Source organism: Schistocerca serialis, chromosome 2 (assembly GCF_023864345.2).
Source record: "Schistocerca serialis cubense isolate TAMUIC-IGC-003099 chromosome 2, iqSchSeri2.2, whole genome shotgun sequence".
In the NCBI taxonomy this organism is placed as follows: domain Eukaryota; kingdom Metazoa; phylum Arthropoda; class Insecta; order Orthoptera; family Acrididae; genus Schistocerca; species Schistocerca serialis.
Window position 1 is genome coordinate 688,558,276 of NC_064639.1, and position 26,455 is coordinate 688,584,730.

Here is a 26,455-nt window from a genome sequence, read left to right on the forward strand (position 1 = left end):
GTGTGTGTGTGTGTGTGTGTGTGTGTGTGTGTGTGTGTGTGTGTGCGTGTGTGTGTGCGTGTGTGCATGCTTTCTCTAATTCAGAAGAAGGCCTTTTTGGCTGAAAGCTGGCTTGTTTGATAACCTTCTTGTTGTGCCTATCTTTAGATGTGTTGCCCAAGAATGGAATTCCACAGGACAATAGGGACTGAAAATATGAAAAATAAGGCAGTTCTGTTGTCTTTGGTCCAATACAATGATAGATATCTCTCTCTCAATAGAACATCCACATTTGTTATGAACATTATTCATGACTGATAACATCTGCTACAGTTGTAAAGACAATTATTTTCCAAAAAAGGTGCTTTCCTTTTATTGGAAAATAATTTCTTTTACAACTCTAGCAAATGTTATCGATCATGAAGAGTGAGATGTACGTCTAAGGGGATAATATACTGAACAGAGCTTCTGATTAGCTCATTTAAGTGTTGACACCAGACTCCATTTTGGCTTGGAGTTCCTCTATGTGTGTGTGTGTGTGTGTGTGTGTGTGTATCTGAGAGAGAGAGGATATTGCAGTCTGTAGCTGTGTCAAACTAGTTTTGTATGTATGCCACATATGTAATTACTGTAACAAATTTACTGTGCGTACTTACGTAAACTGTGTTGCAATTTGCAAGTTTTCATTACATAGCATCATGACATCAAATACAGAGTGTTTCAAAACGAATATACAGGGTTTTAAGGCTTTGTAGCACATATCACATTCTCCTTGCAATTATAAATACTACACCAAATGAAAGAGAAACAAGCAGTTTTTCTTACACTTATTCAGTGTGAACACTGATCACACATCGAGTTGATCAGCGTGTTAGGAGTAACTGTTGCAATAACACTGTTTCTAAGGCCAGATAGATCAACTGGTATCAGAGGCACATACACATGATCACGTCAGATCATGTGTGAACGTGGAGATCATGCATAAATTGCTGTGTCAACCAGCCCCTTGTGCCCAATCCACCGGTCGGATACAATGTTGTTTAACCAGTCGCGTGCTAAGTTACGACAGTGAGACAGTGCACCATCTTGCTCCCAAATAAAGATGTGTTGTACACCTTCTTCCCATTGAGGAATGGGCCATAGCTGTCGCACATCAAGATAAGAAACATCATTTACAGTTGATTCACCATATAAGAAAGTTCAATAAACTTTCCACGGGAATATTTCTTGGGGCTAAACGTGAAAGACCCGCACTCGTTCAGCACATTTTTCAGTCACTCTTTGTCATTCCATGCTCTTCCCATTGTGCACAGCTATACAAACAAACCTGTTTGAGTTGTTCTTTTATTTGGTGTATTATTTATAATTGTAAGGTGAATGTAATATGTGCTACAAAGCCTTAAAAACTGTATATTCATTTTGAAACACTCTGTATTTGATGACATGGTGCTATGTAATGAACGTAATAAATTCTACAATGCCTTAAAACCTGTGTGTTCATTTTGAAACACCCTGTATAACATCATACTTGTTCAATATAATAGAGGGAAACATTCCACGTGGGAAAAATATATCTAAAAACAAAGATGATGTGACTTACCAAACGAAAGTGCTGGCAGGTCGATAGACACACAAACAAACACAAACACACACACAAAATTCAAGCTTTCACAACCAACGGTTGCTTCGTCAGGAAAGAGGGAAGGAGGGGGAAAGACGAAAGGGTGCGGGTTTTAAGGGAGAGGTTAAGGAGTCATTCCAATTCCGGGAGTGGAAAGACTTACCTTAGGGGGAAAAAAGGACGGGTATACACTCGCACACACACACATATCCATCTGTGTCTGTGTCTGTATATGTGTGGATGGATATGTGTGTGTGTGCGAGTGTATACCCGTCCTTTCTTCCCCCCTAAGGTAAGTCTTTCCACTCCCGGAATTGGAATGACTCCTTACCCTCTCCCTTAAAACCCACATCCTTTCATCTTTCCCTCTCCTTCCCTCTTTCCTGACGAAGCAACCGTTGGTTGCGAAAGCTTGAATTTTGTGTGTGTGTTTGTGTTTGTTTGTGTGTCCATCATACTTGTTCAGTATCATAAAGCATTTTTGTACATCACCATGTGCACACCTTGCGCAAAAAATTATTCAGAGGACCAGTAAATAGATGAAAGAAAGCTATAAATTTGCCAAGCACATAATGGAACATAGGTTGCAGCAGAAAGTATGCAGGGTGTCCCAGGAGGAGTGGTCAATATTCAGGGATACAACAGGAATGATCATTCGAAGCAAAGAAGTCCAGTAAACATGTGCTCTTAAATGCATACCTTTAGAGCACTTCTTCATCTTTGGTACTGTGAAACATGTCTCTTCTACTAAATTAGTGCTCATAACTTTTAAGGTATACATTTGAGAGCTCATGTTTATTAGAGTTTTTTGCTTTGAATGGTTGTTTCGTCATATCTGTGAATATTGACCATTCCTCCCGGGACACTCTGTGTTATGAAAATATGAACAGTAAGGAAAGTTCTGGCAAAATCCTGGTCCATTATTATGCCACTCCCTCCGCAAACACATTGTCCCGTGGATCAGATCACTACGGAAGAATCAGGTGCAAGACATTCATCTACCCAGCACATCCTGCTATTGTCTTTGTCACAGACTTATGCTATCCGATCAGAGCAGGGCCACCTGTGAAAGCTGCCATGTCATATTCCAGCTCTGCTGCAATTTCTGCACAGCATGTTATGTAAGTTTGATCACCAACAAGCTGCCCACCACAATCAGTGGCAAACATCGATGTGTGATCAAGAACAGTATTGACCATCCAGTGGCACACTACTGAGAACAAGCTCAATTTCTGTGGCTGCTTTACAACTTGTACCATCTGGATCCTTCTTTCCAGCACCAGCTTTTCTGAACCACACACATAATCTTCCTGCCCTCAATCTCTGCTAGCCCACTGCCTCCACACTCTTTACCCAACAGTTTCCCTTCCTTTGTTTTGTCATCCCCTCCCAGTCCACAACTCCATGTCATCTTAATCATGCGTCATATGAAATTACAGGTTCCAGTGCCCACATTTTGCACACCTAAACTATGCTCCTGCTTCGTCTTACTCTTCATTCCTATCCTGATTACCTCTGCCTTCCTCTGAGCTGCTAGCCAACAGGCCCCTCCTCCTGCTACCTGCCTTTTGCTCCCTCTATTCACCCCATCTGACACAACCCCAACCTAGTCCACCTGTCAGTTTGAAATCTCAACGTTGTGTATATCCATTCATTGCACTGTAGAGCGTGTGTGTGTGTGTGTGTGTGTGTGTGTGTGTGTGTGTGTGTGTGATCAATAACCGAATGCTTCTGCTATTTGGTGAGTGGTCTCCATTACTCAAAATTATTCACAAAATGTGAGCAATGAAACAAATGCATCACAGCAGAAACACTTCAATGCTTATGTTATAGTTCCAGAAGAATTTAATTTGAGGAGGCCTATATTAACTAATGTAATCTGAAATTACTGAAGCTGTGGGAAGAGATCAGAAATATGAGACTCTGCTTATATTTGGCATTATGTAGTTTGTGTTTGACAGACACAGAAAATACATTTATCACAAAACAGGAAAATTCTAAGACATACTTGTTAAAATATGTTTGTTACTTTATGTAGCTCCTTAGGCAAACAATAATGTTCACAGTGGTGATCTTGATGCCATGGAGAGAATTGCATATGAATTCTGTGAAGATGAAGCCAAAAGTGGAGTAACTTATGTTGAAGCACGATACTGTCCACACTTTTGGTTGGGCACAGAGGACTACCATGGGAAACTGAAAGGTAATTGTTGGAACTATTGACAAAGAAATCTGTGTTAATATTTAGATACAAAATTATCTTAATAGGTATATGCTTTATTACCAGTGTTTTGATACAGGCTACTAGAAGATAGTTTTAGAACCATGGTGAAGATTTCTTTCTTAGTATTTCGTTTTTCTTATAGCATTTTGTCAGATAGCTCATTTCTTAATTGTTCAAAAGTATTCACAGATATAACTTCATCTGGGAGTGTAGTATGTCTTTACTTTTGAAAATGTAACATCTCTAGGAAAATTACTTTTGTGCTATTGGTTCAACTCCTTGGTGAACTTTTCCAGGTGCATAGATTTAAATAGGTTGTAGTTGAAAGAGATAGACATCAGCAGTGAGTATAAAGATGAGTTTCAAATGGTGAGAGGAAGTTTCTGAACTGAATAAAACACTATCCAGGTTCTGAACTAACTAATTCACTTCCAAAAGGAACAAAATTATCTTATGAAAATTGTGCAACAAAACAAGCATGCTAAATCTAAAAATGTATGCAGAACCCCCAAGATCAGCAAAGTTTTACAGAAGCTCAAAATTTAACAGGACCTTCAATGTGAGATGCTTTTAATAGTTTCTATGATGAAAACTTGTCTCGAAATCTGGGGGAAAAAAATAAATAAATAAAATAAATAAATCAATCAATCAAGTACACTAGCAGCAAGAGGCAATCATTACCTTTATTGCGTGATAACAATGTTGATGTTACTGATGACAATGCCACTAGACTAGAGTTACTAAATACAACCTTCCAAAATTTCTTCACCATAGGAGGTGAAGTAAATATTCCAAAATTCAAATGAAGAACAACTCCCAACATGAGTAACTTAAGAGTAGATATCCTCAGCATAGTGAAGCAGCTTAAATCATTTAATAAAGGCAAGGCCTCCATTCAAGATATCCACTCACTCACCATAAGATCTGTACCTAAAGACTGGAAAGTTGCACAAGTCTCACCAGTACCCAAGAAAGGAAATAGGAGAACTTTCTTTGATTTACAGACCCATATCACTAACACTGATTTACAGTAGGATTTTGGTACATGTACTGTGCTTCAACATTATGAATACATTGAAGTAAATGATTTATTGCCAACAACCAATGCGATTTCAAAAAATATCATTCCTGTGAAACACAGCTAGCTCTTTAGTCATTACAAACTTATGAGTGCTATCAACAGGAGATACCAAATTGATTCTATATTTTTAGATTTTCGGAAGTCTTTTGACACCATTGCTCACAAGTGACTTATAATCAAATTATGTGCATGTGAAGTATCATTTCAGAAGTGCAACTGGATTCATGACTATCTGTCAGCAAGTCATTGAGTAAAACAGAAGTAATATCTGGCATTCCCCAAGGAAGTGTTATAGGACCTCTGCTCTTCCTGATCTATGTAAATGATTTTAGAGACAATCTGAGCAGTCCTCTTAGATTGTTTGCAGATGATGCTGTCATTTACCATCTTGTAAAATTATCAGGTGGTCAAAACGAATTGCAAAATGATTTAGACATGATATCTGTGTGATGTGAAAAGTGGCAATTGATTCTCATTAATGAAAAATGTGAAATCATTCACATGAGTACTAAAAGGAAGCCACTAAATTTTGATAACATGATAAATCACACAAACCTAAAGGCTGTAAATTCAAGTGAATACTGAGGGTTTACAATCACAAATAACTTAAACTGGAACAATCGCTTATATAAGGTTGTGGGGAAAGCAAACCAAAGACTGCAGTTTATTAACGGAGCACTTAGAAAATGCAACAGGTCTACTAAGGAGACTGCTTACACTATGCTTGTGCACCCTTTTCCGGAGCACTGCTGTGAGGTGTGTAATCCACATCAGATAGGATTGACAAGAGGACACCAAAATAGTTCAAAGAAGGGCAACTCATTTTGTATTGTCATGAAATGGGGGGGAGAGTGCCATATATATGATAAACGAATTGGGGTAGCAGTCATTAAAACAAGGACTTTTGTTGCAGTAGATTCTCATGAAATTTCAATCACTAACTTTCTCCTCAAGAGTGTGAAAATATGATAAAATAAGAGAAACAACTTAATAAAATAAGAGAAATCATAGCTTGCATAGAAAGATTGAAGTGTTCATTTTTCCCATGTGCTCTTCATGAGTGGAATGGTAGAGAAATAGCTTGAGGTGGTTTGATGAACCCTCTGCCAGGCACTGAATTGTGAATGCAGAGTGATAATGCAGATGTAATTTGTTCACATATTCTCCTGCACATTATTAGTGAGAAAGAAGAAACTAACGTGGATGATATAATTTAGATCTGCCCAATCTGTTCATGCATATAATGTTGTAAGTTGCATTCTGCATTTTCCAGTTTGATAGTTCACATTTAATTTTGCACGTTGCTTCAGGTCTAACTCTAATTATTGCTTTCTGTTGGCCTTTTCCTTATCTATTGCCTATGAAAATTCCCATTCAGTTTCTTTTTTTATTACATAGGGACAGATTGCCACTCACCATATAGAGGAGATATTGAATCGCATATGCTTTCTGCCAAAAGTCCTTCTTGTTGTTTTCATCATCTGTGTATTTAGCTATATTTTGTTTCCCTTTACAGTTTTGATGGCACTTTTTGACAAGTTCAAACCTCATTTCAGACTTAATATCCACAGGCAGCTCATTTTTCACAGTATTTTGGAAATTGCACCTTGGCTGTTAGTCTTAATTTACTTCCCACTCATTTTTCTGTGCCCTTTATTCATATTTCTTTTTTAATTGTTTGTTACCAATCAATAGTCAGAGGGAAGAACTTTAGGAGTTTGTAAAAACCAGATATTCAACTGTATGCTAGTTGGATACTTCTCTTTTACTGTCAATTCTCTGTGTATTTTTAATCTCTGTTCTAAAATTTTCTGTTGTGAATTTGCAGTGTGAAATTATGTAGAAACTATATTTTGAGGTATGCACCAAATTAACTTTCTGCTCATTTTTGTTAATCTGTTTGTGGTTTTTTTATGCCTATCTTAAGTTTTCCTCACAATTTATTCATTAAAATGTAATTATTAATAAAATAGTTCACAGTATAACACAATTTAGACAGATATTTACATGTACAACTGATAAAGCAGATATCTAAATCAAGTGATATAACAGTTACCCAGTGCATTTGATTTACCAATAGGGCCAATGTAAGTCAGTGAAAGACAATCCGATTTATCTAGAGTTGCTTGCGTAACAACTTTTTCTCTTTCTTACTATCACACATAACTGTATGAGTTCACCAAACAGTGGAAAATCCAGGATGGACTAATGACAGTATTATGAAAAGAAGAGATTTTTACTCATAATATAGCAGAGATGTACAGTAGAGATGTTGAGTTGCAGACAGGCACAACAAAAAGAGTACTAGATGCGTAATATTTCAGCCAGGAGGCCTTCTCCCAAAACAGACAACGCACACACACACACACTCACACACACACGCACACACACACACACACACACACACACACACACACACACACACACACACACACACACATTCGCGTAAATTCAGCTCATACACACACGACCACTGTCTCTGGCTGCTGGGCCAGACTGTGAACAGCTGTGCATGGTGCGAGAAGTAGTCTGGGTGGTGGGTTAGCTGAGGGGGAAGGAGGACAGGGTATGGTTGGGGGACAGTAAAATGTTATTTTTGGGAGCATACAGGGATGAGGTGGAGAAAGGGTAGGGCATGAAGGTGCAGCTGGGAGGTTGGGTGAAGGGAGTGGAAAAGTTACAGACTGTGGATGCACTTGTGGATTAGGAGGCAATGGGGTGGGACAATGGAAAGGAATAGGTGAGTGAAGGACAATACTTTCTTTTGCACGGAAACAAATCTGTGCCTTATCTCTCCAATCACCCATCACCTTCCAAAGTTCCACCATCTGACCACATAGGAGCATTCCCCTTGTGATTCAGTACCACCCAGGACTGCAGCAACTGAATTACATTCTCCACCAGGGTTTCGACTACTTCTCATTGTGGCCTGAAATGAGGAATATCCTACCCACTATTCTTCCCCGCCCCTTCCACACTGGTATTCCACTGTCCACCAAACTTACAAAATATCCTTGTCCATCCCTACACAGCCCCTGCTCCCAACCCCTTGCCTCATGGCTCATATCTCTGTAATAGACCTAGATTCAAGACCTGTTCCATATATCCTCCCACCACCACCTACTCCAGTCTGGTCACAAGCATTAAAGGCAGTGCTACCTTTGAAAGCAACCATATGATTAACAAGCTAAGCTGCAACCACAATGCTTCATTGTATGTGAGCATGGCAAACAACAAGTTGTCTGTTCACATGAATTGTCACCAAAAAGCTGTGTCCAAGAAACAGCTGGACCACCCATTTACTGAGAACACTGCCCAACACAATTTCCTTCATTTTAATGATTACTTCACAGCATGTGCCATTTGGATCCTTCCTACCAATATGTGGGAACTCCCCATGCAATATATCCTACTTTCCCACAACATTCTTGGCCTCAAACTCTGTTAGTCATTGTCCTTCATCCATCTATTCCCTTTCCTTTTCCCATTCCACAACCTTCTATTCCACAAGCACATCCTCAGTCTTTTTAGTTCCCTCCTTTCCTAAACCCTGCCATCTAACCTCCCAACTGCACCTAAGTGCCCTACCGTCTCTCCATCTCATTCCCGTATGCTCCTACTTTACTGTCCCTCACCTGTACCCTGCTCTCCCTCCCCCTCCCCTCCCAATCCTAGCTACCCCTACCACCCAGATTGCTTCTTGCATCATGCACAGTTGCTCACAATCTGGCTGCTGCTACCAGAGACAGTGGTCATATATGTATGAGGTGCATATGGGTAATATGTGTGTGTTTGTTGGTTATTGTGAAAGGTGGCCTTCTGGCTGAAAGGTTACACTTTTTTGTTGTGCATGTCTGTGATTTCATATCTCCACTATATGGTGAGGAGCAGTCTATCCTTTTCATAATATTATATGAGTTCACCAGTATTCATAAATCTTTTGGGAAATAATAATATGAATAAAAAACAGTGGGATCTCAATAATCATTTAATTGTAACTTTTTTGGAGTGGCATTGCTTCAGTAACCATACATGTCACTGTAACACACAGAAGTGAATGATTGACAGTAGTGGTGGACAACAAAATCCAGACATGCTATGTTACATTATCTTTTTTCTTCCCTGTTCTTTATTTGTCTTGTTCTGTCTCTCTTTTTACATCAATTACTGATTTCATTCTGTTTCTTTTCTTTTTGTTGCTGTTAATATCATATTTCACTGTCACTGAAGCTATTTTTAAACTCTTCACTGATATTTTAGTGATAGCAGCTGTAAATATGTTATAAATAAGTTCATTTCCAACTCCTCCTCTTCATCTTACATAAAATAGTGTCTGCTTATTTCCTGTGATCTTCATTTTCCTCAGTACATCCTTGACACTTCTGCTTTGGCCATTGCTTCATCTGCCATACTGTGTTTCTTCCCATTTGTGAACATAGTTCAGAAGTTCCTGTATCTGATACTCAAAACTAAGTTACATGTGTCTGAATAATGGAAATTTAAAATTTTTTCATATTAGGGTTTGCTTATGCTTCACCCACAACATATATGCAGGCGAGTGAATGTCTGTCCTCACTTTATGTCAAAGTAAAAGTCAAATAATAATCATCATTTATTCCATTTCAGAATTAGGGGAGATTGTGAATGCTGTAAATCGTGGCTTTGAACGTGGAGAAACTGACTTTGGTGTCAAAGCAAAGACTATACTCTGTGCACTCAATGGTACAGGCATGATAAAGGATGTTTTGGAACTATGTAAAAAGTTTAAAGGTGAAGGTGTTGTTGGAATGGACATAGCAATGAATGCGTATGATAAATCAGAAACCTATGGTAAGTTATTTGCTTTCATTAGAGAAAATTAAAGGAGAAAAAGATTGCTTTGAAACATAATGCTTCTTCTCTTATTTGACATTGAAATTAGTGGAATCTCTGGTTTAAAAAATAAATAATAGAATCTGACTATATAGCCAATTTCACAATTTCAAAATCAAAGTACAGTGCCTGAGAAGAGTAAGACATTGTTCAATTGTGATTACATCAGATAGGTAATTCATGTCAGCATGTGATAACTGTTACAAGTAATGTTTCAATCAGTTGAAGTGCCGCTTAACCCCGAAGAGATTGCTGCATATGAAGAAGCTAGAAAATGTGGTATTCACCGAACACTGCATGCTGGTGAAGCTGGGGGAGCTGATATGGTACAAAGAGTAAGTAACAGAGGTTTTCCTTTCTCTTATCATTTCTGAAGAATGCACTTACATGAAACCTGTACACAGTTCCCAAGAATGTCAACCATATCCCTTAGATTAGAGCACATGAAAACCTATATGTGATATCATTGTACTTTGATAAAGTTTGCTACTTAAATCTGCTGGTGTAAGAAAAAGTAGAGAGCTATTACACCTGAAACCCATAGCATGTTCCCCTTAAAGGAATTCTCTGAATGATGTGGCAGATAGATACATAATAATGACTCAGATATCAGATACACAAATCCTCTGTGCAGAATTTTTGTACTGCTGATACAAAAAGAGGAATTAGTCAAGTAGAGTTTACATTTAATGACATGCAGTTAACATGATTAAACCATGAAATTTTTAGCATAATGGCTAATGATAATGCTTAACATAAATGGGCAAATACAGAATAAGTTTTCAAAATTTAAGGGATCTGATTATAGAGTTACTGTGGTTTGCAGATCAGCAATGTAATCATAGGATTCCAATATAAAATAAAACATTAAAAATACCAGTCAGTGGAGGAAGCAGTATTAAGATAATTCCTCTCCAGCAAACTTGGATGAATTTGCTTTAAAGCTTAATTATGCAGTTATGTTTTGTACAGCACTAAGACATAAAATAACTGAAGATAAGAAATCTTGAACTTTCAGAACCTGAGATCTTGAACATTCAGAACTGATGTCTAATTGCTGGGAGTTGAGAGCAAAGTCAGTAAAAACAGGAAATGAATCAGAAGAAGATAGAATTTCTAAAAGATGCACATTGCAGAGACCCATGGTGTAGTGACTCTGAGGGTGATGGTCGAGGAACTGTTCTTTGAGGTCAGGATGGCATTTGGCTCTTCCACCTGGACATTATGGGCTTATGGGTTGGCAGGGGCTACAGGAACTTGATGGAGGTGACAGAGGCTACAGCAAGGGAAACAGAATTCAGGAGAACTCTTTATTGTTCCTACAAGCTGGATTAGATGCAAGTGTATGCCCTCATCCAGTGGCACAGCTTGGCCCTGACCCATGGTGTCTTTGTTTGGTGCAGTGGGGGTCAACGTGCCTGAAGGCCACACACACCACTGGGGAGCAACATGATTACTGAGACAGCAGCTGGTGGTCAAGGAGTCCTTTGCTCAGTTGGCACTTGCTGGGCTGCTGTGTGGCTCACTGAACTCTGGACCTCGGCATACCAGTGGTGAGCTGATGATGATGACAATGTCCAGTGTATTCTGGAGGGTCAAGCAGCACAGCAGCAATGTGGTTATGGCTGTCGCCTTGAACCTGCCTGATGACTAGCTCACCGCTTATAAATAACACCACAGTGACTGTTTGTTTGACTGTATGGCAATGAAGGCATGCACTGCCAGTTGGTACAATGCTGTGTCAGTGAATCATTGTTAGTGTCTTTCCACATGTTGAGATAACTTGTGGGACATTTTGCAAGTCAGCTGCATTGTCAGTTGCATGTCTTTGGGGTGCTAATTGGAACTCTATGCCTCAAATTTTCTTGGTTTTGTTGTACTCCATCCATACCACAAGTTAACTCCCCTCTTTGTAGAAACTAAATTCTTGAATTTAGCATGGTGCTGCACCAGTGACAGTTAGATAGAGCAGACATTCAGACAGAATTAGAAATGACAAAGCCCTCTATTGTTCATATAGTAATAGTTAGTGGCTGTTTCAGAAAAGTGTGCGAAAGTCCTGTGAACACACACTACGAAAGTTGATCTAAGTTACTACACTTTGACTCCAATGGTTGCATTTGTCCACCCCATTCACACTTGAGTCCACTGTTATGCAATCCACTCACTGCTTCATGATTACTCTGTAGGCTGTCTCACTCAGTCTCTAGGCAAAGTTTGGCCATTAAACACTTATAGTTTATGACATTCAACTGTCAGTTTGGCAGTAGTGTTGACAGTCTCATCAGGACAGTATTTTGGAATTCCAAGAGATTTCCTACAATTATGCGATCATAATACTTCAGCTTGACCTAACTAAAATTACAAATTTACAATACTCACTTATATCTGTGAATTAACCCCTTAAATCTATACAAAACTTCATCAAAATATCACTCATCCTTACCAACACATTCATTCTGTTCCCCACATTAAATATCACCACATTAACCAATTATATTTTATCACTATGTCATGAAATTTGCTGCTTAAAGTACAAGCACAAGAATTTGGCAAGAAGAAATTAAACTGTTTACAAAAGGAATCTGTGATAACATCACTAAAGTTGCATTTCTCATCATAATGTCTGCAGAACTATCACTCAAATCTTCACTTCTCATCTGAGAGAGACCTGTTCAGTGTACTGAACTCCATAAACTCTGCAATAACACTGATTTATTTGTCCAATCACAGATGTTTCACAGACTTAACCTTCGCAACCTTATTTCAGCTCCTACTACTTAAATAACAATTTATTCTCAACATACATCCTTGAAACTTGATGCATTCTCCCATTATTTTTTGCATTGATTCTCCACTGTCGTGCTGACTGAATGTCGAGGATCAGGAGCTGTATAATGATGACATCAGGGTCATTGATTCACCCCAGATCCTTGAGGTATCTCAGTACCCTACTGTACTTCTTTGAGTCAGCATTCCATGATGAAAAGGCAAAATAATGTAAACCACAGGACACTGTTATGGTACAGAATTTTTTCCCCATCAGTGCTGTATCACAGCTTTCAGATGCCTCAGTAGAAAACAGAATCACCAATAATGCAGAAAGAGCACAGCACAGGAATGGAAAGAAAGAAAAAAGCTCTGCCCAAGACTCAGATTCTCTCTGAATGTCAAAAAACATATGTACTAGTATAGATCCCTTGAGGACTTTTAAATTGATAACTTATATGACAACTCTAAATTACGTCTACACTTGTCTGTTTGCTCATCTCTAACACACACTTATCTTCTTCCCTAACAATTTCCACACAGAATTGGAAAATGAGGATGGAAACAAATCCAGAAACAATAGACGCAAGGAACCCATGAGTGGTTATAAAGCACATGTGCTGCTACTCACTTTCGGAGCTGTTGATAAGGATAGTAACACCTTTGCCAGTATCTCTTCCAACACAACTTGTAGAGGCCCAGGGTATGGTGACCACAACAGTGGGTGGTGGAGGAGCCATTCTCAGGTTGACCGGGATGGTGTTCGGCTCTTCCGCCTGAGCATTCTGTGTTCAATTAGTTAGCAGGGAGGCAGGAATCCATTGGAGGTGAAGGAAAACTCTCTATTGCTCCAATATGTTAGAGAAGATGTAGGTGCTTCTCATTGCTGGTGCTGAGATTGGGGCTAATAGTCAAGGCACCTGAGGCTCAGGTGGTGCTGGCAGGTGTCATTCACAGCACTGGACAGCAGTGTAGAAGCAGGGCAACACAGCACACTGAACTCAGGACCTAATTATATGACTAGTTGGCTGGAGATGATGATGGCTGTCCTATGAATGCTGGAAGTCCAACAGCATAGTAGCCTTCTGGTTGTGGTTGCCTCTACATGCCTCATGCCTTGCTCAGCATGTATAAATAATACCCCAGTGACTGTTGTTTGGCAGCATAAGACATGCACTGCCAGTTGTTGCAATCCTATGTCAACAAGTCATCAAGATCATCTTGCCACATGTTGACGAACCAAATGGGACATTTTACAGATTAGCTGTGTCATCAGCTACATGTCTTTGGGATGATAATTGGAACACCATGTCCCAAATTTCCTTGGTGTCATGGTACTCAGTCCATACCATAACAATATCAGAAGTGACTCATAAAACATAGCTGAGGAGTTAGCTTTAAGGTTTGCATGATGAGACTTAAATTATGGAATTCTTAACAGTAATAGAAGATGATAATCAGGCCACATCTGGTATTAATGAGTAAATTCAGCTGGCATAAGAGTAACAATGAGATCTTTTTGTTAGAATGAGGCATTCTGAATTCAATTTTTAAAAATCCGTTGTGTTACCTTCAGCCAAGTGTTGTAACTTCACCCCCAAGGGGAAGACTTCAGACATGGCCAACAGATTCATCTCATATTTGGCAGGTCACTTGTGTAAAACCTAAAATGAAACTTGAAAAAGTTACCCCTAAAGTTCATGATGTGCAGTCATCTCAAAATTGACAGGATTGATGGGTTATTGAAAATTTAGCATTTTTCATCATATATGGGTACCACAAACACATAGTTTCCTAGAAATTGAAGAAATGAACTATGGAAATTGTTGCGTATGTACCCAAGAGATAAAAGAGCTATTAAATGAAAGTGCCACAGGTGTAGCGACCAAAGGATCTGGTTAGAGAGCAGATAACCTGTGTTTGATTCCCAAATGCATTCTGCAGCTTTTTTCATTTGTATACAGATTGTATGAGAAATTTATTTGCTTACCATCTTGTTATTCCTTATCAATTTACTTACCTTATTAACACCCCTATTCCTAAAATTTTGATGTGGAAAAAAATACAAACGACAAAATTGCAGTATGCATTTGAGAATCAAGCAGAGGTTCTTTGCTCCACAGCCAGATTCCTTGGTCGCTATGCCAGCAGCACTCTTGTTGAACAGCATTTACTGTATTTATAGATAAGCTGCAGTTATGGATAGATAAGCTGCAGTTGTAACAGAATCTTTCCTTGATTTATGGGAAAATATGACCTTGTGGACCCCATATATGATGATGAAAAATCATCAATTTTCTACTATCTAGCAATCCCATCGATTTTTAATCCATTGCTCACCATGAACTTTGTAGGAGTGGTTTTCTCAGAAATGATGTAGTTTTGAGCCAGACTTTCTTAGAGTCTGTCATTTTAGCTTGTCCACAAGTGACCTCCCATGTATAAGCCAAGTTGATTGCCCATGTATGAGACCTTCCCCTTGTTAGTGAGAAATATGTGGTTATTAGCTGTTTTTCCATTGTTTGCTGTTTGATTTTCTGTCTATGTGTTTACGGTGTGTAAATCTGTAGCATTCATCATGTGAAATCTTTCATTAAGGGGGCCATATGTTCATTTATTAATTTTCTATGAATCCTTTGATGAAACAGAAATTTCTGGAATGTGTAATGAATCAAGCTATACACTTTGAAACAATATTTGCTGTTAGAAACTGCATTATTACACAGTTCATTAATTTGCTGTAAATGTAAAATTTTTGGTTAAGACACTTATTTGTGGTTGGTTATTGTCCATTTTTTTCTATAAATGTATACACATATAACATAACTATTTTATCTTCATGACAAGATTCATAGTCATTAAGGGAGAGAGTTAAAAGTATTTTGAAAATACGTAAAATGAAAAGTCCCAATTTGTTTGTTTCATGAATAATTAATTCCTGGTTGTTTCATGTGGACTTACTTATGTTTTAGGCAGTGGAAGTATATCACACAGAGCGTGTAGGACATGGTTATCGGGTGGTTGAAAGTGAAGCAATTTACAGCAGCTGTAAAGAGAAAAAAATACATTTTGAAACTTGCCCTTGGTCAAGTTATCTAACTGGAGCTGTCCCATTAGGTACAAGGAAGCATCCAATTGTCAGGTAACACTGATTTAATAAGTTCATTACTTCTCTTTTCTCTCTACACTTACTTATTTGGGGTGAACTTAAGCTTGAATTATATTATAAAGCTCTTTATGTGTTCTGTTGTTGCTGTTCTTATAGAGATGCAAATTTGTTTTCATGGTTACTGCAGACTCTTCATTATATGATGCTTATTAGTTGTGCTAACGCGTGCTTTATGAAATGAAGAAAAGTTAGAGTATCGTATCTTGTCAGTGACAAGATCATAAGACATGGAGCACAATTTTGAATTGGGACTGCAGTTGGCCCTATCATATTCAAAGAGACTGTCCGGACATTCATCCTTATGATTTAAGAAGACCATGGAAAATGCAAAGCTGAATGGTTGGAGAGGGGTATAAGCACCTCTGCTATATACCATATGAGCCCTAGTTATTTAAATGTTTCAATAGTATTTGACTAATGTCTTTCAATGCAATCTATTGTGTCACTTATTTTTACATTGATCACAATTTTCATTCTAAACTGAACATCTTCAAATATGTAAAAATAAATAAAGGACATGGTAAATTTGATCTCATATAACTGATCTGCAGCACACATATGTTTAAGTTCTGTGTGTGTTTGGAGCTTATGGGTACTCAACTCTAAGGTTATCATCACCCTTATGCATATTAAAAGAAACAAATGTGGAGAAAATGACTAAAATTGTTGTTATACAGTAAAGAGAAAGCACACAAAATAACAAGGATTCTCTCACTCCCACATCAATTGCATTCATTCACACTATCAATCATGTCACACACCATAAGACAATGGACAAAGTGTAAAAGGTGCTTTGCAGACATAAAACCACAGAAGAGCTAAAAGAATGGCACAGGGAAATGTGACTGGCTGACCACTTACAAAACAATTGGGTGAGTCAGGCTCCCTGTTAACACATTAAGAACATTGGCCTAAAATTTTAGGAAACAAGTTTGACAAATCATAGAACCTTAAAACTTTCACCACATTCATTTAAATGTTACTTAAAATGAGGGAAGATTTATTGGCAAACCTACTGCTGCCTTCTGTTCAGAAAATCAAATGCAGTCTAATAAAATATGGTGTACAGTAATCTGCATATTACAAACACCACACATGATTTGTCTTCTCGCCAAAGCAAGAAGTTATGTGTCATAGGCCTGTGGCCTATACAAAGGCGTTGTCTGATCAACATGGCTGGGAGGAGGTGTGCCACAGCCACATAGATGGCTTTACTAGATGGAGCTTGCTGTCTGTCACTTCCAGGCACTCATCCTCCCATTGACACAAGACTCCGTACCTCAACAGCAAGGAAATAACTGAGGATCATGACACACCTCATTGGCTGCCAGATGCGCACTTTTGTTCCCCCTGTAATACCCATGTGTCCTGGTACTCGGCAGAAAGGTACCATCTTCCCCAGTTGTTGTAGTCAGAGGAAGGCATCCTAGATATTCTGGACTACCTTATCTGCTGGGTGCAAGCATTGTGGAGAGCGTAGGGCACTCAGAGAATTGGAACAGACAAGGAAATTAGCGATTGAAGAATGTTTCATATGCTCCAGTGCCTGCAAGATCACATTTAAGGCTGCATCAAAGACTACGGTAAAGTCTTGAGGTAGTCGGACCTGGAGGACAAGATCTGGGAAAACAACAGAGAAACCAACAGAGGGCCCCTGTTAGACCCATCCATAAAGACTGCTACATAGTCATGGTGCTCATTTAAAATGTCACAAAACATCATATTGAAGACAGAAGCAGGAGTCTCCTGTACTACACTATATCTAAGGTTACCGTGGGCCTCTGCAGTAACAAGGGCAGAAGATCGATAAAATTTGGGGTTGTACTTACTCCACACCAAGTCACTCCAGCACATGCCGCACGCAGATCCCAAATGGCCCTGTTTCTCATGGACAACTGGAGAAAAGGCATCCCAGAGGTGAATGAATAACATTATCGTATGCTGGTGACTTTGGAGCTGCAAGAAACTTACATTCCTGACACTCCATGAGGAGTTGCCATCAGATTGTAAATGGCAGTTCACCAATCTCAGCACAGAGATGGGTATGTGGCTGGTCCTGTGAGCACCCATGGCCAGCCTAATCCCCTCATGGTGGACAGCATCAATGATTTTCAGATAAGAAGGCCTTGCTGATCCTTAAGCTGGGCATCCATAGTCTAGTCGCGAATGCACAAGAGCCCTATAAAACTGGAGCAGATGAGCCCTGCCTGCTCCCCACGACATGTAGCTAAGGCACTTAAAGATATTCAGTACCTTCTGGGTTCTGGCTTTCAGATCTCACAGGTGTGGTAACCATGACAGTTTGGAGTAAAAAATGAGGCCCAGAAACTTCACCGAGTCTTTAAAATGTAGAATACTATCCCTCATATGCAGCTCAGGCGAATTAAAAATATGATGAAACACACACTTTTCTGCAGAAAACTGAAAACCCATCCTTGCAGCGCACAACCTGTCTTCACAGCACATTCCTCTAACCTCTGCACTGTAAAGTGGAAAGACCTCATAAGATGTGGAGGTGGTCACAATAGCTACATACATGTAGTTGCACGAGAATAATGTGCTTCCAAGTAACATCATATGCCTTACTGATATTGAAGAATATACTTAGACAGTGATGTTTATGTAGGAAAGCTTGCTGAATAGCTACCTCTAGTAGGGTCAGGTCATTGAAAGTGGAGCAAAATCTCCAAATCTATTCAGAGAGCAGCTGAGAAGCTGCCTGATCTCTAACAGCCAGACCAAATGACAGTTAACCTTTCGCTCCAGGGTCTTTTCTACATAGCTCATTAAGGTGATGCTCTAGCAACTACTGGGACATGTATGGTCCTTTTCTGATTTGAGAAGAGGTATCAGAATTGCCTCTCTCCATTAGTTGAAAAAGGTGCCTTTCTGCCATATAAGATTAAAACATTTTTGGAGGATTTCCATTGACATTGCTGGCAAATGTCAAAGCATGCAGTTCTGGATTTGGTAGTGACTAGGTGAAGTGTTATGAATCTCAGACATTGCCGATTCCAGCTCCCACATGGAGAAGGGTAGTTGTAACACTCAAAATTGTGCTATTTGAAGTCTAGTTAGACCTTCTGACCATCCATTCGAGTGACTTCTGTATAGGCAATGTTTCATCCAGGAGATGAATGTGGAGTTGGAAGTGATCACTAGAATGAATAATTTCTGACTGAACATAGTCTGTGAGGGCTGGAGAGAAGAAAGAAAGGGTGATGGCTGAGAATAACTCTGTAGCAGCACAGAAATTAGGGGGAGTGCCTATGGTGAAAACGCACAGCTCATGAGACGTCATGAGGTTCTCCAAACCCTGGCAAGTAGAGATAAAACCCACAATATATGGTAAGCACCAAAGTCTCCCAGTAGGAGAAATAGTCAGGGGAGTTGTTCTTTAAGACCTGTTAGAACCTCAGAGTGAATCACATCACATGGAGGTAAATATAGCGAATAAACTGTGATCCTCTGACAGACATGAACTGCAGCTGTAGCCACTTGCAGGTCAATAGCTAGGGGAGAACAGAGGTCTGGTGTGCATTATTGACAAACAAAGTGACCCCTCCATTGGCCCTTTCCCCAGTTAGGTCATCCTTACAATAGGGTGTGTAGTCCCATAGGACAGGAGCATCGGATGCTTCAAAATGCATTTCCTGTGAGGACAAGCACGGGGGGTATTCCTGTACTAGTAATTTCAGTTCCTCCACATATGTCCTGAATTCATTTTTAATGTTCGACTGTAGGATGGGAGCCATCTATCATGGGGGGTAGCGCTTTCATCCTGACTTTCTGCTGTGCAAGGGAACACACAGTGGGTGGCTTGGCCTTTTGGATGAGATGATTGCCCCAGGCCAACATCAGAGTCCATCGCCTCAAAAAAGTCTTAAGAGAGATGTCAGAAACGAAGATGTTGACATCTTCTGACTGTTCATTTCCTGATTCCAGCAGTGATGAAGTTTTGCCCTATGTAGGCTTCATAGCCACAACCACAGCTGCACTGGACTGTGTCCCAGACTGAATCTTTGGAGGGGCAGGGAGGTCCACAATGTCAGCAACCACAGCTTTTTCTGAAGTTCTTGGAGGGAGGGACAGGCTTTGAAATGATTGCAGCAACAAAAATACAGGGACAAATGCAAATACTAGTGCTGACACTAGCAACTTCCATTTGTGTTGCAGCATCGGCTTTCTGCACTGGCTTTTCAAGAACTGAAGCAAAGGAGATGGGGAACACTGGGGCAGCATGGCTTTATACATCTTTTTGGCCTCATTATATGGGAACCATGGACCTTGCCGTTGGTGGGGAGGTTTGCGTGCCTCAGCGATACAGATAGCCGTACCGTAGGTGCAACCACAACGGAGGGGTATCTGTTGAGAGGCCAGACAAACGTGTGGTTCCTGAAGAGGGGCAGCAGCCTTTTCAGTAGTTGCAAGGGCAACAGTCTGGATGATTGACTGATCTGGCCTTGTAACAATAACCAAAACGGCCTTGCTGTGCTGGTACTGCGAACGGCTGAAAGCAAGGGGAAACTACAGCCGTAATTTTTCCCGAGGGCATGCAGCTTTACTGTATGATTACATGATGATGGCGTCCTCTTGGGTAAAATATTCCGGAGGTAAAACAGTCCCCCATTCGGATCTCCGGGGGGGGACTACTCAAGAGGATGTCATTATCAGGAGAAAGAAAACTGGAGTTCTACGGATCGGAGCGTGGAATGTCAGATCCCTTAATCGGGCAGGTAGGTTAGAAAATTTAAAAAGGGAAATGGATAGGTTGAAGTTAGATATAGTGGGAATTAGTGAAGTTCGGTGGCAGGAGGAACAAGACTTCTGGTCAGGTGACTACAGGGTTATAAACACAAAATCAAATAGGGGTAATGCAGGAGTAGGTTTAATAATGAATAGGAAAATAGGAATGCGGGTAAGCTACTACAAACAGCATAGTGAACGCATTATTGTGGCCAAGATAGATACGAAGCCCACGCCTACTACAGTAGTACAAGTTTATATGCCAACTAGCTCTGCAGATGACGAAGAAATTGAAGAAATATATGATGAAATAAAAGAAATTATTCAGATTGTGAAGGGAGACGAAAATTTAATAGTCATGGGTGACTGGAATTTGAGTGTAGGAAAAGGGAGAGAAGGAAACATAGTAGGTGAATATGGATTGGGGGACAGAAATGAAAGACGAAGCCGCCTAGTCGAATTTTGCACAGAGCACAACATAATCATAACTAACACTTGGTTTAAGAATCATGAAAGAAGGTTGTATACATGGAAGAACCCTGGAGATACTAAAAGGTATCAGATATATTATATAATGGTAAGACAGAGATTTAGGAACCAGGTTTTAAATTGTAAGACATTTCCAGGGGCAGATGTGGACTCTGACCACAATCTATTGGTTATGACCTGTAGATTAAAACTGAAGAAACTGCAAAAAGGTGGGAATTTAAGGAGATGGGACCTGGATAAACTAAAAGAACCAGAGGTTGTACAGAGATTCAGGGAGAGCATAAGGGAGCAATTGACAGGAATGGGGGAAATAAATACAGTAGAAGAAGAATGGGTAGCTTTGAGGGATGAAGTAGTGAAGGCAGCAGAGGATCAAGTAGGTAAAAAGACGAGGGCTAGTAGAAATCCTTGGGTAACAGAAGAAATATTGAATTTAATTGATGAAAGGAGAAAATATAAAAATGCAGTAAGAGAAACAGGCAAAAAGGAATACAAACGTCTCAAAAATGAGATCCACAGGAAGTGCAAAATGGCTAAGCAGGGATGGCTAGAGGACAAATGTAAGGATGTAGAGGCCTATCTCACTAGGGGTAAGATAGATACCGCCTACAGGAAAATTAAAGAGACCTTTGGAGATAAGAGAACGACTTGTATGAATATCAAGAGCTCAGATGGAAACCCAGTTCTAAGCAAAGAAGGGAAAGCAGAAAGGTGGAAGGAGTATATAGAGGGTCTATACAAGGGCGATGTACTTGAGGACGATATTATGGAAATGGAAGAGGATGTAGATGAAGATGAAATGGGAGATATGCTACTGCGTGAAGAGTTTGACAGAGCACTGAAAGACCTGAGTCGAAACAAGGCCCCCGGAGTAGACAATATTCCATTGGAACTACTGACGGCCGTGGGAGAGCCAGTCCTGACAAAACTCTACCTTCTGGTGAGCAAGACATATGAAACAGGCGAAATACCCTCAGACTTCAAGAAGAATATAATAATTCCAATCCCAAAGAAAGGAGGTGTTGACAGATGTGAAAATTACCGAACTATCAGCTTAATAAGTCACAGCTGCAAAATACTAACACAAATTCTTTACAGACGAATGGAAAAACTAGTAGAAGCCAACCTTGGGGAAGATCAGTTTGGATTCCGTAGAAACAGTGGAACACGTGAGGCAATGCTGACCTTACGACTTATCTTAGAAGAAAGATTAAGGAAAGGCAAACCTACATTTCTAGCATTTGTAGACTTAGAGAAAGCTTTTGACAATGTTGATTGGAATACTCTCTTTCAAATTCTAAAGGTGGCAGGGGTAAAATACAGGGAGCGAAAGGCTATTTACAATTTGTACAGAAACCAGATGGCAGTTATAAGAGTCGAGGGACATGAAAGGGAAGCAGTGGTTGGGAAGGGAGTAAGACAGGGTTGTAGCCTCTCCCCGATGTTGTTCAATCTGTATATTGAGCAAGCAGTAAAGGAAACAAAAGAAAAATTTGGAGTAGGTATTAAAATTCATGGAGAAGAAATAAAAACTTTGAGGTTCGCCGATGACATTGTAATTCTGTCAGAGACAGCAAAGGACTTGGAAGAGCAGTTGAATGGAATGGACAGTGTCTTGAAAGGAGGATATAAGATGAACATCAACAAAAGCAAAACAAGGATAATGGAATGTAGTCTAATTAAGTCGGGTGATGCTGAGGGAATTAGATTAGGAGATGAGGCACTTAAAGTAGTAAAGGAGTTTTGCTATTTGGGGAGCAAAATAACTGATGATGGTCGAGGTAGAGAGGATATAAAATGTAGGGTGGCAATGGCAAGGAAAGCGTTTCTGAAGAAGAGAAATTTGTTAACATCCAGTATAGATTTAAGTGTCAGGAAGTCATTTCTGAAAGTATTCATATGGAGTGTAGCCATGTATGGAAGTGAAACATGGACGATAAATAGTTTGGACAAGAAGAGAATAGAAGCTTTCGAAATGTGGTGCTACAGAAGAATGCTGAAGATTAGATGGGTAGATCACATAACTAATGAGGAAGTATTGAATAGGATTGGGGAGAAGAGAAGTTTGTGGCACAACTTGACCAGAAGAAGGGATCGGTTGGTAGGACATGTTCTGAGGCATCAAGGGATCACCAATTTAGTATTGGAGGGCAGTGTGGAGGGTAAAAATCATAGAGGGAGACCAAGAGATGAATACACTAAGCAGATTCAGAAGGATGTAGGTTGCAGTAGGTACTGGGAGATGAAAAAGCTTGCACAGGATAGAGTAGCATGGAGAGCTGCATCAAACCAGTCTCAGGACTGAAGACCACAACAACAACAACATATGGGATGTGCTTCATAGACTTAATGTCTTCTTCAAGATGCTGGAATCCACACTGAAGATGGTGTGGGGATCTGTCTTAACATGCTCAGGAAGTTTTATTCTATTAAATGCCAGGATAAAGGAGTCAGACTTTATAAAAAACCCATCCATCCTCTTTGTGATATTTTGCATGTCGACTATACCTTTTGGGAGCCCAATTACCTTTTAGTTTCTCCTTGGAGATGTCCACCAGATTCCTGCACACCACAACACATTTGCTGTAATTCAAGGTTGTGTGCAGCTCAGTTTTGATGGCATATTCTGTGAGACATTGAGCTTTGTGTAGGTCCTTAACTTGTTGGCAACTAGATGTTCCACCAACAGCACCCCATTACACAATCGTTTAACTGGTTTTAGAACTGCCAGCAACCCATTTTGAATACAGAAAGGCAGAACTTTCACAAAGTTGCCCTCTTTCCTTTTTATTATTAAAAACACATTCTGACTGCTAGAATGTGTTGTTTTACTAGACCCAAAACATTCAGAATTTACTCTTGATTCAGGACGACTGGCCACACAAGCCTTCTTATTTGGTTGGGTGTTAGTACTATCCAGCGATGCACCCTTTCCACTGGAAGGAGAAGGAGATAATTTCGAGGGTTGCACCTCAGTTCCACAAGCAGCTAAGGAAATAAAAGTTCACCTAGACAGAGCTCCGTGTGCCTAAGTAAGCCTTATACAACTGAGGTGCGGCAGGTTCACCAGAGATTGCCTGCTAAGGCTGTTCCAACTCAACAGCCATGCATCTCACCAGTGTGCAGCAAACCTTGAGACAGAGGTTTTTTTTATAGAGGTTTTTACGATGATTGCTGAAGCATGCCCAGAGCTTATTGTGTCAGGGGACTGGTGGTGCTTATATACTGTATATAATACTTATATATAATATATACTTGAATATAATATTTATATACTGTGTATAATACTCATCATAGTCACAGAGTAACCATTGGTTTTGTATGCTGCTGAAATTCAGAAAATTATACACTTTCTCCAAAAATAAATCAGTAAATAAATAAAAAGCTCATGTGGTTCTGATGGTGTTTCCAATAGAGTGCTCAAGTTTTGTTTCCCATATAACAAGCCCAGTCTTATCCAAAATATGTAATGGTTCAGTAACTCAAGGCAATTTTCCACAGAGACTGAAATACATCACTCTTAAACACCTCTTTAAGAAAGGTGATACGAGAGAGAGAGATGTCATTAACTATTTACGTGTTTCACTGCTGACATAATTTTCCAAAATTTTTGACAAGGTGATGTATTTTATACCAGTATCTCACCTGAGCAACAACAGTACCCTCAGCAAATTACAGTTTGGATTGAGAAGTGCTACTCAGCTGAGAATGCCATTTACAAGTTCACTCACCAGATTTTACAAGCATTAAATAATAAAATAGCACTGGTTAGTATTTTCTGCAATCTATCTAAGGCATTTGACTCTGTTCTCACAGTATTCCCCTATATAAATTGACTTTTGATGGGATTAATGGTACAGTCAACCAGTGGATAATGTCATATCTAACCAAAAGACTGCAGAAAGTTGTATTTAGTAATTCAACCAATATAGTATGGGGACATAATTCTGAGTGGGGATAATTCACACATGGGGTTCCCCAAGGCTCAATTTTAGGTACACAATTGTCCCTCATATTTGTAAACGATCTTCCAACTACTATACAACAAGCAGAATTAGTTCTTTTTGCAGATGACACTAGCATTTTAATAAGCCCAAGCATATGTACAGAGACAGAAGAAATGGTAAACAAAGTTCTTTAAAGTATCACTGACTGGTTTTCTATGAATGGTCTCATCCTCAATTTTAAAAAGACACGACATATTCAGTTCTGCACATCTAGGGGCACTACACCAATGGTATGTTTAAAACATGGTGAATAATAACACGACTGGAAACTTCAAAGTTCTTACGTGCCCGGACTGATGTGAATTTAAATTGGAAAATACACATTTTGAAACTCCTAAAACAACTTAGTTCAGCCACATTTTCATGTAGAATCGTGCAAATTGCATGTGGAACTATGAGAGGTGGTGGGAGTTACACCCTCCGGCCACAGAGGAGCATTCCCCTTGTAACTCAGTACCACCCAGGACTAAATTACATTCTCCACCAGGTTATCGACTACCTCTCCTCGTACTCTGACATGAGAAATGTTCTGCCCACTATCCTCCCCACCCCTCCTGCAGTGGTATTCCCCATCCATCGAACATACACAATATACTTCTCCATCCCTACACAACCCGTGCTCCGAGCCCCTCATCTCATGGCTCATACTCCTGTAATAGATCCAGATGGAAGACCTGTCCCATACATCCTCCCACCACCATCTACTCCAGTCCGGACACAAACATCACCTATCCCATCAAAGGCAGGGATACCTATGAAACCAGTCATGTGATCTACAAGCTAAGCTGCAACCACTCTGCTGCATTCTATGTGGGCATGACAACCAACAAGCTGTCTGTCCACATGAATGGCCACCAGCCAACTGTGGCCAAGAAACAAGTGGACCACCCCGCTGCTGAGCTCACAGCCAAACATGACATCCTTCATCTGAGTGACTGCTTCATAGCCTGTGCCATATGGATCAATCCCATCAACACCAGATTTTATGAACTTCACAGGTGGGAACTTTCCCTGCAATGTATCCTATGTTCCCATAACATTCCTGGTCTCAACCTTCATTAGTCATTGCCCTCACCCATCCAGCCTCCCTGTTCCCATTCCAGCACTATACAACCCTCATTCCACCATTGCACCCAGTCTTTTTACTTCTATCATTTTCCACTATCCTAACCCCTTCCCCACCTCTCCCCTGCCCACCGTCTAACCTCCCATTTGTGTGTGTGTGTGTGTGTGTGTGTGTGTGTGTGTGTGTGTGTGTCGTTGATTTTTGATGAAGGCCTTATAGGCCAAAAGGTTTATTTGTGACAATCTTTTTGTTGTGCCTATCTGTGACTCAGCATCTCTGCTATATGGTGAGTGGCAACTTCCCTTTTCATAATATAGCATATATAACACACTGATTTAGATAGAATATAATGGAAGAATATGCAAATGGGTGGGGGGTTCCCCATTATGAGTGTCACTCTCTACTGCGTTAAAGTCATGCACTGCAGACTTT

At 39.9% G+C, this 26,455-nt stretch overlaps 1 protein-coding gene across 1 annotated transcript in view; it reads left to right on the top strand.

Annotated features, from left to right (window-relative positions):
• LOC126457817 (adenosine deaminase-like) overlaps positions 1-26,455 on the top strand; it is a 159,125-nt gene that overhangs the window by 122,152 nt on the left and 10,518 nt on the right. Inside the window, exons 4-7 of the mRNA XM_050094435.1 lie at positions 3,667-3,803; positions 9,532-9,735; positions 10,000-10,112; positions 15,519-15,688. Coding sequence (XP_049950392.1) covers positions 3,667-3,803; positions 9,532-9,735; positions 10,000-10,112; positions 15,519-15,688 — 624 coding nt within the window. The remainder of the gene's footprint in view (positions 1-3,666; positions 3,804-9,531; positions 9,736-9,999; positions 10,113-15,518; positions 15,689-26,455) is intronic.